Source organism: Haplochromis burtoni, unplaced genomic scaffold (assembly GCF_018398535.1).
Source record: "Haplochromis burtoni strain Fernald_Lab_line unplaced genomic scaffold, NCSU_Asbu1 Contig_10, whole genome shotgun sequence".
Classification (NCBI taxonomy): Eukaryota; Metazoa; Chordata; class Actinopteri; order Cichliformes; family Cichlidae; genus Haplochromis; species Haplochromis burtoni.
In genome coordinates, this window is record NW_024582371.1 from 4,518,652 (window position 1) to 4,532,790 (window position 14,139).

Consider the following 14,139-nt stretch of genomic DNA (forward strand, 5'->3'; position numbering starts at 1 on the left):
TTGTCACAAATACCTTCTAATGACAGGCAGATAAGCCGCTCTCTCTCCACACAGATGATTTCTTTGTGTTTGTCTAGTCTTTGGTCTTCAGTCTCAACATAGCGTTTATGTATGTTTGGAAGGAGGCTGAGCTGCTTTATTGTCAATACACTGACAATTTGCACTCCAGATATGTGTGTTAAAGCAGCTCTTAGATAATTGTTAGTATAAAAAAGATGCCAAGATGTTAAAAATACAACTTCCCAGAAAATGATCAGTATTGATAGTATTATGTCTATAAGAAGTAATTTGATATTGCTTAATCTATAAATTTTAACTGTCTAATGTTTCTCAAGATTTTTTTAACACCATGTTCTCTTTTTCTGTGTTGCTGCAGTGAAATTTGTCCAAAAATTCAGTTTTTCAACGTTGCTTATTTTTCTAACAAGACAAGTTAAAAACTCACTTAAATGATAACAGGAGGAAATCTCAGATCTTTAACAGGATACAAAAAAGAACACAAAAACCCCCACTCATAAAAGCTGTGGTTGAAAAGCTCATACACTGAAAATCACAATAAATGAGAGACATTCACACATCTTGACAACAAGTCCTCCCTCTGTGGCTCTTCAGCGGTTATTCTGCATAGAAGCTCTTAATTCACCTGACTTTATGAACTCTGGCATACAAGCAATCGTCTTCTGTAGGTTCAGTGTGCTGAAGCGGCTTTGAAAAGTGGAGTTGGCCATACTCCACCTCTGCCTCCACCTGTCCTGTTTGCTCCACTCGCTTCTCCTGCTGTTTCATGACCTCTAGATTAGCATATGTTACTTCGTGCTCACCTTCTTCATCTGCAAATGAGCAAGAAATGTGAGAAATTGTGAAACTTCTTTGCTTTTTTGATAGGAGTGAAATAAAAATGTTCACTGTCGTGTCTGCTGTGGAAACAGCTGTTTTGTTTTAGCACAAAGACTGGAGACGATGTGAAATGGTTTGTCTGACTCTGATCAAAGTTCACACAAAAATGTAGTTTATCTTTGGAGAGAGCCGTTTCTCCTTCTTTGTAGTTATTGTATTAAAGTTAGCTGATCAGCAACAGCCAAAAATGACATTTACATATAACAAATGCATCAATAAACTCAACCTAAAACAGCAAAAACATTTATTAAACAATGTAAAATAATGATGTATATTTAACAACAACAAAACAAAATCCAAAAGATACACTAACCCGAGCAAGTGATTGAGGAAAAAATAAGTTTTGTACTTTTTGGTTTAGTTGGTCTGTAGTTTTGCGTTTTCCTCTGAGCACAGATGAGCGCTACACCCACAGCTAAGTAAATTACAGCTGCTGAGAGAACAACACCGACTAGTGGGAAATCTCCTGTTCAAAACAAACAAGACCACAAGTTGGCAAACATACAGTATTTTCTTAATGAAAAGGACAAGAAGGAAGAGGAAAATTACACACATAGATCTACAGAGTTTTTATTTTCCACTTACTAATGTTCCATGGGTCATCACTGCTGTTAGTGGAGTGTTTCTTTGACACTATGCTGGTTTGTGTAGACTCTATTGTTTGTTCTTGTGTAGGTTGTATGGTTGGTTCAATACACAGAGTGTAATTGTCTTCATGCACCCACCCTGATATCTGTGTCCCATTGACTAAGGTGCAGTTAATGAAAATGAAGCCTATGAGTAGAAACATATACTTGATGAAAAACAGAATGACCAGAATCATTAAACTTGTCATTGTCACAGTGTTCTCACTCACCGCAGGTAGATATCCTCTTTTCTTTGGAGACATTACTGACGTTGTTCCTGACTGAGCAGACCAGATGCCCTGAGACGTGCTGTTTCAAAGTGATGATGTTAGTCTCATTATTTACAGAAAGAAGCTCAGCATCTGTCAGTGTGCGTCCATCCAGAGTCCAGCTGTACTGAGGACTGTCCCCTTCCTCAGAGGAGCAGGACACCCTCATCTCTCCCAGGGACAGACACTCAGAAACCAGCAGGACAGAGGACACAGGAGCTGAGAGAAACACACACAGATGAGTTTATATGTTAAATCAGAATCTTGATCATTCTAAAGTATAAAGAATAACATATAGGCATCCAAAATTTTATAAGATATGCTTTATAGATTAAAATTATAATTTAATTTATAGATGAATTCATAACTTATAATGTTAACATTTTCCAACAGGGAAAACATTACCTTGAATAAACAACTGTAAAGTCCACACGTCTGATATTCTTCCATCTGAATCAAAGGTTTGAAGGGTATAATTACCACTGTCATTCCTTCTCAGATTATTGATCCTGAATGTTCTATAACTGGAATTAAGGGCAGAGCTCCTTTCTGTGATATTAGGAATCACCTCATTATTTCTTACATGTAATATTTTTAATGAATTCTTTAACAACTGGTATCTCGACATTTCTGAAGTGCTGTTCATCAGCTGGATGTCCACAGTTCCTCCCAAAGCTCCATAACACTGAACTCCATCCTGTCTGCCATCACAGTGAGTTTCCACACCTGCAAATAAAACAAATGTAAAAAAACATAAATTATTATTTTAGGCGTTCAAATAGTACTTTTTTGGTTATTTTCTATCTGTTTCAGTGCCAGAGGAGAGATGGTGGCTTTAATGGACAAAGGGTCTTAAATATAGAGCCTTATGCAGGAGGAAAAGAGGAAGACCTTAGAGAACATTCATGCAGAGGGTAGGTGTGACAGAAGAGGATGCTGTGGATAGGGTGGGATGGATGCTGTGGTGACCAAGCTGAAAGAAGAAGAGAAGTTGGAGCTGCTTCTTAGTAAGAATAATGAAACTCGTTTTTTGGCTGTATGATGTACAGCTTCTACCTAGCTTCAAAGCATATTGTTGAAACACCGTGAGGAGAGCTGAACAGCTTACCATGGGAGACTACAAAAACATAAATAGTCCATCTACAGCATCTATGCATGCTCACCATTCAGCCTCTGCTGATCCAGTCAGCAGCTATCAAACTTCAAACTCATCAAAAGAAATGATCAACTTCAGAAATAAGTTTAGGTGACAAAATTTAATAAAATAAATGATTTTTCATTGCCCTTCACAGTCAAATAACACTAATACTAATACTAAAACTACTACTACTACTACTACTACTACTACTACTACTAATAATTATAATACATTTTCAACCTCTACATAAGATTTCAGATTACAGAAGAATATATAAAAAATTTGAAATTGTACTGTTGGAAATACTAACTCTGTCAGGTTAATCTTTAACGGCTTGACAAGAGTTCAGTTTGGATATTTAACAGTCAATGTTTACAAAAATTAAATATCAGGTTTTTATTTCTTTTTTCTTATATTCCACTAAAACATTAACACAATACACAATGCAGCTACGCTAATTTTGAGCTTTTATTGTTTCATTTTAAAACTTAAGCATTTTAGAAATAACACTACTTTCAAAAAATCTTTTCTACAAATGATGGCACCCTCTAGTGGTGAATAATAACAATGCTACTTCAGACTTCATTGACAAACTTTCACACCTTTGTTGCATTTCTTACACTTACCTTCCTGTACTGTCATAATTCAGTTCTGTGCATTTTTATTTTTATAGCATAAAATCACAAAATATGCCACCTGCACAAAGATGAAGGCCTCGCAACATTAGAGAAACCCACTATTAACATATTAAACTGCATTCAGGTATATTACTCTGTTTCACTGACATGATCCGTGGGCTAACAACCCTCACGACCACCTTTGCTGGGATAGCCACCATCAGGGGTTTATTATATAGGAGTCTCCACCAGCTGTTCTAAAACTGAAGGAACATTTTGGATGAGAGGCGAAAAAAAACTTAAAGAAGACCATTTATTTTATTTTACAATGACCTGGGTGGGCAGTACAATGGCAAGTGTTTCATTGTATACTCTGTTGTAATAGCAAAATAAGCTATATCTGATTTAAAGAATTCAATTTTCTAAAAGCAGACATCACTGATGGGGTTCATTTTATACTCCTGTAAGTTTTTAAAGTTTTGTGTAATGTTTTGGGTGAATGTTTGGTGGCTTTCACCCAGTGCCATTCAGGATAGGATGAGTTACAGTCTTACATTTTTGTTTTATTATAGTTTTATTGGATGATGTGAAAATGTGCTCCAATACTGGACTTGATAACACAGCTGGTACATGTGCAGCATACTATAACAGACTGTTTATTGGGGGGGGTTGATTTTTCTATTTAATCACAAGGCAGCTTTAAGACAAACTCCTCTACTTAACACAGATGTAAACTTGTACAACCTACACTGAGCATGTTTCCTGTTAGTGATCAGTTTCAGACAAGAACACGTAAATTTAGACCAGACAGGAAGTAATTACTATTACATTTGACATCTGCTTTCAGTATCTTAGTATAAACTACTTAAAGCAGTTGTCAGTACTCAATATCATCTCATTGGTACTAAGAATTCCAACCAAATATTGAACTCTCTTTGTCCAACTTAAAATCATCTGATTCATTCCTGCTCTACATTCAGGTGAAAATTTTATATCCTTCCAATTTTGTTTTTGAAAATAATATTTTTCGCAGATTGTGTTAAACCTCAACACTGAAATCATGGCAAAAGAAGAAAACATTAGCAAGATTGTTTCCACTTTTTCTATTAAGACAGTTGATATGGAGAGTTCAGTAGCCAAGATGAAAAGCTAAACTTTAACATATAAAAATCAAAATGGATCTAAAAGTGACATGACAACATGACAAAAAAGTATGCAAAAAGTAAGTTGGTTTTGTGTAGCAGAAACAAAGAGAAAGATACAATTGATTCGGAAATGTGTGCACAACCTGCCATGGACTAACAACCTGTCTAGGATGTACACCACGTTTACCTCTACGAAAAGCCCTGCTTGAGAAATAGATGGATGTATGAGATGCATGGGTACATTTTTTTCTTTTTACTGAATATGGAAATGCATTTCAGTATTTTAGTATTTGAGATAATTTTTTAATTATCAATAAAGGATAATTTATAACTTTTATGCGCACTTTTATGTGCACTTCGTCTTATTTCTGCAAAGCAAGTGATTAATCATTTAAAATAAAATTTTAGTGGAAAAACCTTAAAAAGCTCACCATAAGAAACTCTGACCAGCAGCACCAGCAGTCCCACCACAGCTTTCATGACTCCTCTCTGTTACGTGTCTGTCACCCAGTCAGCAACAGCCTGCAATGCATCTTATTAGAGATCGCCAACAGAGGAGAAAGAGTGAAAACTTCAACCAATAAGAACATTGTTATACTCATCTTTATTTTTCTCTGAGGTGTAACTGAGGGGCTCTCATTTTGCTTTCACTTTCATCATACCATAACTGGACATTTCTGAGCTGAGGAGAAGAAACCGATCCTTATAAGTACTCAAACAGAGAGCTGTTCTTTGTAAGACGATGCATCTCTTCTGCATATGTTTAAACTGTTAGCAGTCGGACGTACCGCCCACGGGACATTGGATGGTTTAGGGGACTAATAGGACTGCTAAGGGGTTAAAGTGTGTCGTCACCTTAATAAAGACTTTTATGAAGTCAAAACTCACTATCGTTACAGTTTTGGCCAAAGTTTGTGTTTTATACTTGTTGCTTCAGTTTTCAATTAGATTGTTGTTTACATGTTTATGATATAGTGACAATGATCTTTGACTTTTATTTAAAAGCTAAAGGCAAATAAAATGTTGCAATCTGTTAAAATATATTAATAAGTCACCATATGTATTTATATATGTACACATATACACATGAAACAGAAAAAGAAAGCGAGAGAGAGCAAAAGAGTATCACTGATACTTTTTAAGACCTCTGGAAATCCTGGCGAATATTTGCTAAATCCTGCTTTTAAACGAGAAAGCCTGGCTTCTTAGGAGCCAAAATATAAAAAAGGGGAATGACACATGACTTTTGTACATTAGTTTTTATTTAGCATTATGAGTTGTTGTTTTTTTTTTCATTTTACAAATTACAGGTTGTATGATATAAGCCCCATCCATCTGTCTATTTTCTATTATGACATGTATCAGACTGTGTCAGAGTTTTTGTCTGTAATGTATTGGAACTATAGCCAGCCTGACTTGGCACCTCTGGAGTTTTGATGACCTGCACATCTCAAATCAGGCTGTGCCGAGTCCATCAAGAGAATAGTTAATTGGCAGAGTTCTGCTGTATTGAAGTTTGCTTTTGTAGGTCATTAATATGAAATTAGATAAACACTGAAAGGCACGTCTTTACTGATAATACACCATTAGCATCATATTTATTGTCCCGGAGGGCCTGGAGACTATCCCAGCTGTCTTAGGGCGAGAAGCAGGGTACACCCTAGACAGGTTGCCAGTCTGTCACAGGGCATGAATCTGATCACTAACAGGACAGCTACAAACTGGCACAACCTGTTTGTAGCTGTGCAAAAGAAGCTCAGTTGAGAGCTGCCTGCTGAGTTGACAAAGAGTGAATAGTGATGAAGCTTTGTTTTGTCTGTATGTCATTCAATTAGCAGTCTCTATTATACCCTCACTGGCTTGCTGAGTGGAAAAGATGTTTAAATGCATGCCACCAGATGGCACTGTTCCTCCTGTAGTGCTCCTGTGAGGGCATGGATGCTGGGAAACTGTGCAGAGACAATCCTTATCATTATTCTACTTTTTAAAGTACTGGAATATGGATATTTATTAAGTCTCAAAAGCTCTTTTTTTATATGGATGATGAATGATTTCCTCTCTTCCTCTTAGTCACACATGAATTAGCTTTCTTTTTGAAGGCGTGAATGATGCATTTCAGTCACAGTGATGCCCTCTGCACACAAACAAATGCATCTTTACAAAAACACAGTCAGACAGGCTGAAACCACAAAAGTACAAGTTCTGCTTTGGGTAAAAATATGCCAATATTACCTTTACATGATGACAATTGTGGTTTTGTTTACTTTTGTTTGTAAATTAGGAGACTTCTTGTGATGGCTGACAGGATTGGGATGAAGTGTGAACATTTACCTAGAATTCTTTAAAAAAAAAAAGTTAAAGAATTCATTAAAAATACTGGATTTAAGAAATAATGAGGTTATTCCTGATATCATAGAAAATAAATCTCTTTTTATCCCCCAGTAATGGAACATTTAGGATCAGTAATCTGAGCAAGAATGACAGTGGTAAATATTAATGTAAAATCTTTTATTCAGTTAGAAAATCATCAGTCAAGTTTAACATTTAAATTAAACACTGTTTAAAAAAAAAAAAAAAAAATCTCATCTCTATCTATCTCACACAATACCAGATGTGTATTTTGCACTTTCGCACTTTTCATTAACGACTAAAGAAATCAGATCAAAAGACATCTGGGTGTGTTTCTCTCAGCTCAGGGTACAGGATGATTGTACTGTGGGAACACCAAGTGGCAGAATAGTCATTCACATATTCACATTCAAATATTTTGGTGATAAAATAAACGGGTGGCTGTAGCAGACCTGCTCTACCACCTGTAGCTCAGGTGGTAGAGCAGGTCATCCACTGATCGGAAGGTTGGTGGTTTCGATTCCTGAGCTTCCCCTAGTCTACATGCCAAATATCCTTGGGCAAGATACTAACCCCCAAATTGCTCTCGATGCATCCATCGGATAAAGTGTGTGAATGTTAGCTATGAAGCACTTAGTGCGAATGGGAGTGAATGCACAAGTTGTGTAAAGTGCTTTGAGTGCTCAGATGAGTAGAAAAGTGCTATATAAGAACCAGTCCATTTACCAAAACAAATATAAGATCCAATAGATGTTCTGTTGTGATAGAGAAGTGCAGTGAAAGTAAAGAAGATCCATAAATCAATATATATGAGCTTTGATGGTTTGTATTTTTCTGAAGCATCTTGACATCACTGTCTCACTCTGTTGTGCAGTATGTATAAAAGCAATGATCACTCAAATCATCAGATTTTTGAACATTGGCATACAAACAGTCATCTTCTGTAGGTTCAGTGTACAGAGGTCGCTTTGAAAACTTGACTTGGCCATACTCCACCTCCACCTCAGATTTTTGCTCCATTTCCTTCTCCCGGTGTTTCATCACCCTGACATCAGCGTAGGTTACTTCCTCATCATCTTCTTCATCTATATTGTAGCAAGAAGGAGTAACACAAACATAGTATTACAGTGACCGAGTAGTTTGACTTTTCACAAAACTTAGATCGTGAAGGACCTCAGCCATCCCAACAACAGACTGTTCTCTCTGTTGAGGTCAGGAAAGCGATTCCGCTCCCTGAAGACCAACACAGAGAGACTGAGGAGGAGCTTCTTCCCGCAGGCGATACGGTCTCTCAATCACACCACCACACAGTACTGACCCACACATATAGTTCTTACACACACACTGGACATTCTGGACATTGTTTTCACTTCATCACTTAAATCACTTTAAGCATATTTGCACTGCACAAGACATAATGTGGATTGCACAACACTGGTCACTATATTCTTCATTTCCAGTTAATACTTGTACAGCTGCTGTTATTGTGTATATATTTATTTATATTTCTTCATACATTCTTATATAGTTCTATATTGTGTATTTTGTTGTACAGTTATTTTATTTTCAACTTTAATTTATATATTTTATCTTATTCTTTCCCAGTTAAATTTACCCTTCATTCTAATTTGTGTTGTACAGTTATTTCATTTTTAACCTTAATTTATATTTTATTCCTTCCTAGTTAAATTTACCCTTTTTAATTTTTCATATTTATTTCCTATCTTATTCATAGCCTTTTCCTTTTTTTTTTCTTTAGGTCACGAGCAGTTGTCTAAGCATTTCACTGCATATCGTACTGTGTATGACTGTGTACGTGACAAATAAAAATTTGAATTTGAATTTTATTTTTTATAAGATTTAAACAAAAATGCTCAGTCCTGTTTCCTCACATTTCTCGTTACTGTATTAAAGCCAGCTGATAAATGATGGACTCAAATTTTACTGACATATGCCAGAATCATAAACTCTTGGCAGCAAATCAAAAATGTAGAGGTAGAGGCTGGTGAGAAACAATATTTGTGTGTATTTCTGTAAATACAATCAAAATGATATTAAACCTTCTTGAATCTTAGAAAAAAATGTAAGAAGGCAGTCTGTGCTACATGAGTAAGAACAACAGGAATTTTCTTACCTTTTTGTTTTGTAGGTTTGTTGTTTTGCTTTTTTCTCTGAGCCCAGATGACTGCTACACCCACAACTAATAAAATTAGGAACGCTAAGAGAACAGCACTGATCAGTGACAAAATACCTGTTTTAACAGGACACAAAACCAAACCATTCAGAAAACACCTTTTTTTTATTAAGAAAGAACAAATTCGAAAAGAACATTAACGGATCTACTGTAGTAGAATAAATTTTCACTTACTAATGTACCACAGCTGAGCACTGCTGAAAGCTGGACTGAGGATATCATTCGGGTTTTCAATTGGCACTCTGTCAGTCCCTTCAGTCACAGCAGTTTGCGTGATCATTTTAGGGTCTCGTGTTAGTTGTGTTGTTGGTTTAATACACAGGGTTTTATTGGCTTCATGCACCCACCCTGATATCTGTGTCCCATTGACAGAAGTGCAGTTAATGAAAATGAAGCCTGAGAGCAAAACAAATTATGTATGTAAGACAAAGTGACCAAATGATCATATTTGTGATTATCACAATGTTCTCCCTCACCACAGGTAGATATTCTCTCCTCTTTGGAGACATTACTGATGTAATTCCTGACTGAGCAGACCAGACGTCCTGAGACGTGCTGTTTCAGAGTGATGATGTTAGTCTCATTATTTTCAGAAAAGAGTTCAGCATCTGTCAGTGTGCGTCCATCCAGAGTCCAGCTGTACTGAGGACTGTCCCCTCCCTCAGAGGAGCAGGACACCCTCCTCTCTCCCTGGGACAGACACTCAGAGACCAGCTGGACAGAGGACACAGGAGCTGAGAGAAACACAGATGAATTTTGGTAGTAAAACAGGATCCTGGTCATTTCTTGTTATTTTAATTGAAGAACATATATGCTGCTATTAGATGTATATCTATTCTTAATCTCCGAACAGGGAAAATAATTACCTTGAATAAACAACTGCAAAGTCCACTCGCCTGTTGATCTTGCAGCTGCATCAAAGGTTTGAAGGGTATAAATACCACTGTCATTGCTGCTCAAGTTGTTGATCCTAAATGTTCCATTAACGTGGAAAATGAGAGATCTGTGTTCTATGGTATTAGCCTGAACTTGTTTGTCTGACACATATAGTAGTACTAATGAATTCTTTAAATATTTGTATTTATGTATTTCTGAGGTTCCGTTCATCAGCTGTATGTCTATACTTCCTCCCAAAACTCCAAAACACTGAGCTCTATCCTGTCTGCCATCACAGTGAGTTTCCACACCTGCAAAAAAGAAAAAAAAATTAAAGTCAAGAAAATAAAAAAAATAATATCACAGTTTTGAGAGCTCAGTCTCTGTTAGAAGGTAAACATTTGCATCTGCAGCATGCAAGTGTTAACCTAAATCAAAAATAGCACTTTTGTGGCTACTGTGTGTCTGTCTCAGTTCACAGTATGCAAATCATTTAGTATTTGCAGATACATTATACAGGTTTGTCACTGAAAGACAGTAAGGTTTCAGCTGATTTGTCTTTTGTAGAACAGCTGCTGTAGCTTTAGTATTCTGTTGTCAATGTTTAAAATGCTGCAATTCATCTGTGCCTTTTTACAACAAAAGAAAAGAAACGAAAAAGAAAAAAAAAAGCTCAGTAATTATAAAATTGTTTATAAAAGAAGTTGTTACCTTCGTTTGTGAAGAAGACCCTAATAATTTTAAAATGATTCAAAATACCTAATATTAAAATGTGTATTTTTGCCAGCATAGTGCTATGTCCAATCTACTTTTTGATATGCATATTTATATTTAAATAATATTTAATCAGTTTGTCTGCATTTACTTTACTTAAATAATATTGCAACTGTTAATGTGTTTAACAAGCCCTCAACTGAAAAAAAAATACATGTTTCATTAGCTGTAGTGGATCCCGTAGCCACAAAACATAAATAAAATATAGAAGTTAACATTGAGGCACCACATGGAAAAAGTTTAGTAGCTCACCATGAGAGACTCCGAGCAACATCAAGAACAGTTTAAATACAACTTCCATGTTCTGCATTTTTATCTCTTTGTCTCTTAAGCGTGAACAGGTCTCAATATATCCTGTTAGTGATCAGCCTCAGAGGAGAACGTGTGAAACTGTTGAGGTGAGGTTTTACTGAAGTTAAAATTATCTTTTCATATGCTGAGAGGAAGAAAGAAAGAGGTATCAGTTTTTCTTCCTCTTTTAGCCTTCAAGAAAAAAGATAATCCAGATGTGATGGACTGAGAGGGAGAGGGAACAATTTGTCATTCACGCTAAACAAGGTTTGATTAAGACAAAAAGTAGTCAAGTGTTAACAGAAAAATAAATATTTACAGAAATAAATTTACATGAGAGAATAATCATAAGCTACATACAGTTAAACCAAACTGGGCTTGAGTGTTTACCATTTGATTTTAACCTAAACGTCAAAGTAATATTACCATGTCAAAACTATTTCTTTAACTATTGGCAGCCCCTAGTGGTAAAGAAGTTTCTTGTTGTTACAGCATTAACTTTCACTGGATATAAGGGGCTGAGCTGAACTCCTAACAAACAACCAAACACCACAATTCCACCTCTGCCAAACGTTACACTTGGCACATTGCAGTCAGACAGGTAGAGTTCTCCAAACACATACTAATCCATCGGATTGCCGGATGAAGAAGGGCGGTTCGTTACTCCAGAGAACATGTCTAATGCTCTAGAATATAGTGGCACCATGCTTTAAACCACTTCATCCGACTGCTTTCATCGTGTTTGGTGATGTAAGGCTTGGATGCACCTGCTCAATCATGGAAACCCATTTTATGAAGCTCTCTATGCTATTGGAAGGTCACACAAAGTTTGGAGGTCTATATCAGAAAGTTGGCGACCTGTGCACACTGTGCACCTGATGAACCTGTGCTGTGATTTCACATAAAATACCATTTCGTGGCCGAGTTGCTGTCATTCCCAATCACCTGGATTTTTTTAAAATCACCTGACTGTAGAATATTTACCAATGAGAAAATTTTATGACTGGACTTGAAAATTGGCATACTATTACGATACCACGCTGAAATTTACTGAGCTCCTAACAGTGACCCATTCTTTCACAAATTTTTATACAAGCAGTCTGTATACCTAGGTGCTTGATTTCATACACCTGTGGCCATGGAAGTGATTGCATCTTCTGGATTCAATGATTTTAGTGGGTGAGTGATATATATCAATAGCAACATATCCTTCAAGCTTAGGCCTCTACCAGAAACCTGGGAGTTTTGAGCATCCCGTGAAGTATCTTTGCTGTTCCTACAACTGTGCTCATTTGGTAATCTCAGATGACTATCCAGGAATGACATTGTGATCCCCTAACTGGCTGTCACCTTCCGCATCTTCCACCTTCCCCATTATCTTCACCTTCTACATTGTCTCTAGCCCTTGTGAGCCCTTGGTATTAATTTAGCTTCTTGTGTTCCAATCTTTCTGATCTTTCTATAGCTTGGTTTTGCTACATCTATCACTACGGCCGCCTTCTTCTTACAGGATGCCCAACACTACAGTGTCTGATTGGTTAGCCATCACCAGTTTGTCTGTCTGTAAGGACGTCACACGGGAACTTAGCTTGGTCATTCTCAACAACTTATAGCGGCATATACCATTTTGACCTCCAGGCCACACTCAGGATAGATATTTCAGTACCCTGTGCCAGGCACTATGTTATGGCGTATCTCCAACCTTGGTGAGCCTGTTCTAATAAAGAGTCTCATTTATTAGTATCTCTGTGGAAACATTCTTGGAAAAATGACAACTTCACAGTAGTCAGATACCTTCAACATGTATCATCATCATCACCGTATCATCACAGTGTCCATTCATACATCATTAAAATCTGAAAATGCTTTTTGAGATGTTTTGTTTGTGAAACTGATGGTTTTAATGTTAATATATATCAATGTCATTTTCAGTATTCACAAAAAGGCACTACATGTGTACAGGTTGTAATAAAATAAGTTTATACAGTGCTGTTGATTCACACTTTTCTGAACTCATGCTTTTTCCTCACACTTTACTTAATTCATTAGAAATAGATGGAGGTGTGAAATGCATGTGTACATATTTATTACTGAATATGGAAATGCTTTTCAGTATTTTAGTATTCAAGATTATTTTTAATCAATAAAGGATCATTTAAAACTTTTATTGCGTGCACTTTGTCTTATTTCTGCAAAGCATGTTATAAATCATCTAAAATAAAGTTTTAGTGAAAAAACCTGAAACAAACTCACCATGAGAAACTCTGACCAGCAGCACCAGCAGTCCAACCACAGCTTTCATGCCTCCTCTCTGTTACGTGTCTGTCACCCAGTCAGCAACAGCGTGCAATGCATCTTGTTAAAAATCAGTAACACAGAACAATGTGTGAAAACGTTAACCAATAAGAACATTCCTATAGTCATATTAACTGAGGAGCTGTCATTTTACTTCTGCTTTCAACATTCAACAACTGGACATTTCTGAGCTAAAGAAAGGGGAAACATATCTTAAGTACTGAAACAGAGAGCTGATCTTTGTAAGACAAAATTGTATAACCACAGCCACATCTGTTCTGCATATGTTTGAAGCGTGCCGTCACCTTAATTTAATCATAAAATCATTACAGTTGTTTCCAAAAGTTTTGTCAGTGGCACACATTTTGTGTTCCTTGCTTGTTACTCAGTCTTTAATTAGATTGCTGGTCACATATTTATGTACATGTCACCATGATCTTCCCCTCTTGCGCCTGTGGGTGGTCTATCCTTCAAGCTCGCGTCCTCTACCAGAGGCCTGAGAGCTTGAGGGTCCTGCACAGTGTCTTAGCTGTTCCCAGGACTGCGCTCTTCTGAACAGAACTGTTGTTCCTGGGATCTGCTGGAGCCACTCGCCTAGCTTGTGGGTTATTGCACCGAGTTCTCCGATTATCACTGGGTCCACTGTTACCTTCAACCCTCCACATCTT

At 36.7% G+C, this 14,139-nt stretch overlaps 2 protein-coding genes across 4 annotated transcripts; both read right to left on the reverse strand.

Moving 5' to 3' along the window:
• On the reverse strand, positions 1-5,446 carry LOC121812107. Of its 2 annotated transcripts, none has more exons than XM_042213328.1 (6): positions 5,124-5,446; positions 2,198-2,518; positions 1,754-2,011; positions 1,483-1,671; positions 1,247-1,363; positions 1-830 (listed from the first exon to the last, which is right to left on the reverse strand). In XM_042213328.1, the coding sequence occupies exons 1-6, from the start codon at positions 5,170-5,172 to the stop codon at positions 640-642; spliced, it is 1,125 nt and encodes a 374-aa protein (XP_042069262.1). In that variant the 5' UTR covers positions 5,173-5,446; the 3' UTR covers positions 1-639. The 2 variants fall into 2 exon arrangements, with proteins under 2 accessions (XP_042069262.1, XP_042069256.1); XM_042213322.1 differs by having other exon boundaries at positions 1,211-1,363.
• A 1,826-nt stretch (positions 5,447-7,272) lies between these two features.
• On the reverse strand, positions 7,273-13,574 carry LOC102291516. 2 transcript variants are annotated; one of them, XM_042213315.1, is made up of 6 exons: positions 13,430-13,574; positions 10,102-10,422; positions 9,712-9,969; positions 9,410-9,631; positions 9,176-9,292; positions 7,273-8,126 (listed from the first exon to the last, which is right to left on the reverse strand). In XM_042213315.1, exons 1-6 carry the CDS (start codon positions 13,476-13,478, stop codon positions 7,900-7,902), a joined length of 1,194 nt encoding a protein of 397 aa, XP_042069249.1. In that variant the 5' UTR covers positions 13,479-13,574; the 3' UTR covers positions 7,273-7,899. The 2 variants fall into 2 exon arrangements, with proteins under 2 accessions (XP_042069249.1, XP_042069246.1); XM_042213312.1 differs by lacking the exon at positions 13,430-13,574 and adding an exon at positions 11,138-13,422.
• Positions 13,575-14,139: the final 565 nt, after the last annotated feature.

What these genes read in the sequence shown, in the direction of transcription:
- LOC121812107 (XM_042213322.1), bottom strand. Translation starts at nt 5,172, where the DNA reads ATGAAAGCTGTGGTGGGACTGCTGGTGCTGCTGGTCAGAGTTTCTTAT. An exon ending in GCTGGTCAGAGTTTCTTATG is followed by an intron (nt 2,519 to 5,123) that starts GTGAGCTTTTTA and finishes TTTTATTTGCAG; the next exon opens with GTGTGGAAACTCACTGTGAT. An exon ending in AAAGAGGATATCTACCTGCG is followed by an intron (nt 1,672 to 1,753) that starts GTGAGTGAGAAC and finishes TTCTACTCATAG; the next exon opens with GCTTCATTTTCATTAACTGC.
- LOC102291516 (XM_042213312.1), bottom strand. Translation starts at nt 11,195, where the DNA reads ATGCAGAACATGGAAGTTGTATTTAAACTGTTCTTGATGTTGCTCGGA. An exon ending in TTTGCAGTTGTTTATTCAAG is followed by an intron (nt 9,970 to 10,101) that starts GTAATTATTTTC and finishes TGTTTCTCTCAG; the next exon opens with CTCCTGTGTCCTCTGTCCAG. An exon ending in GGAGAGAATATCTACCTGTG is followed by an intron (nt 9,632 to 9,711) that starts GTGAGGGAGAAC and finishes TTTTGCTCTCAG; the next exon opens with GCTTCATTTTCATTAACTGC.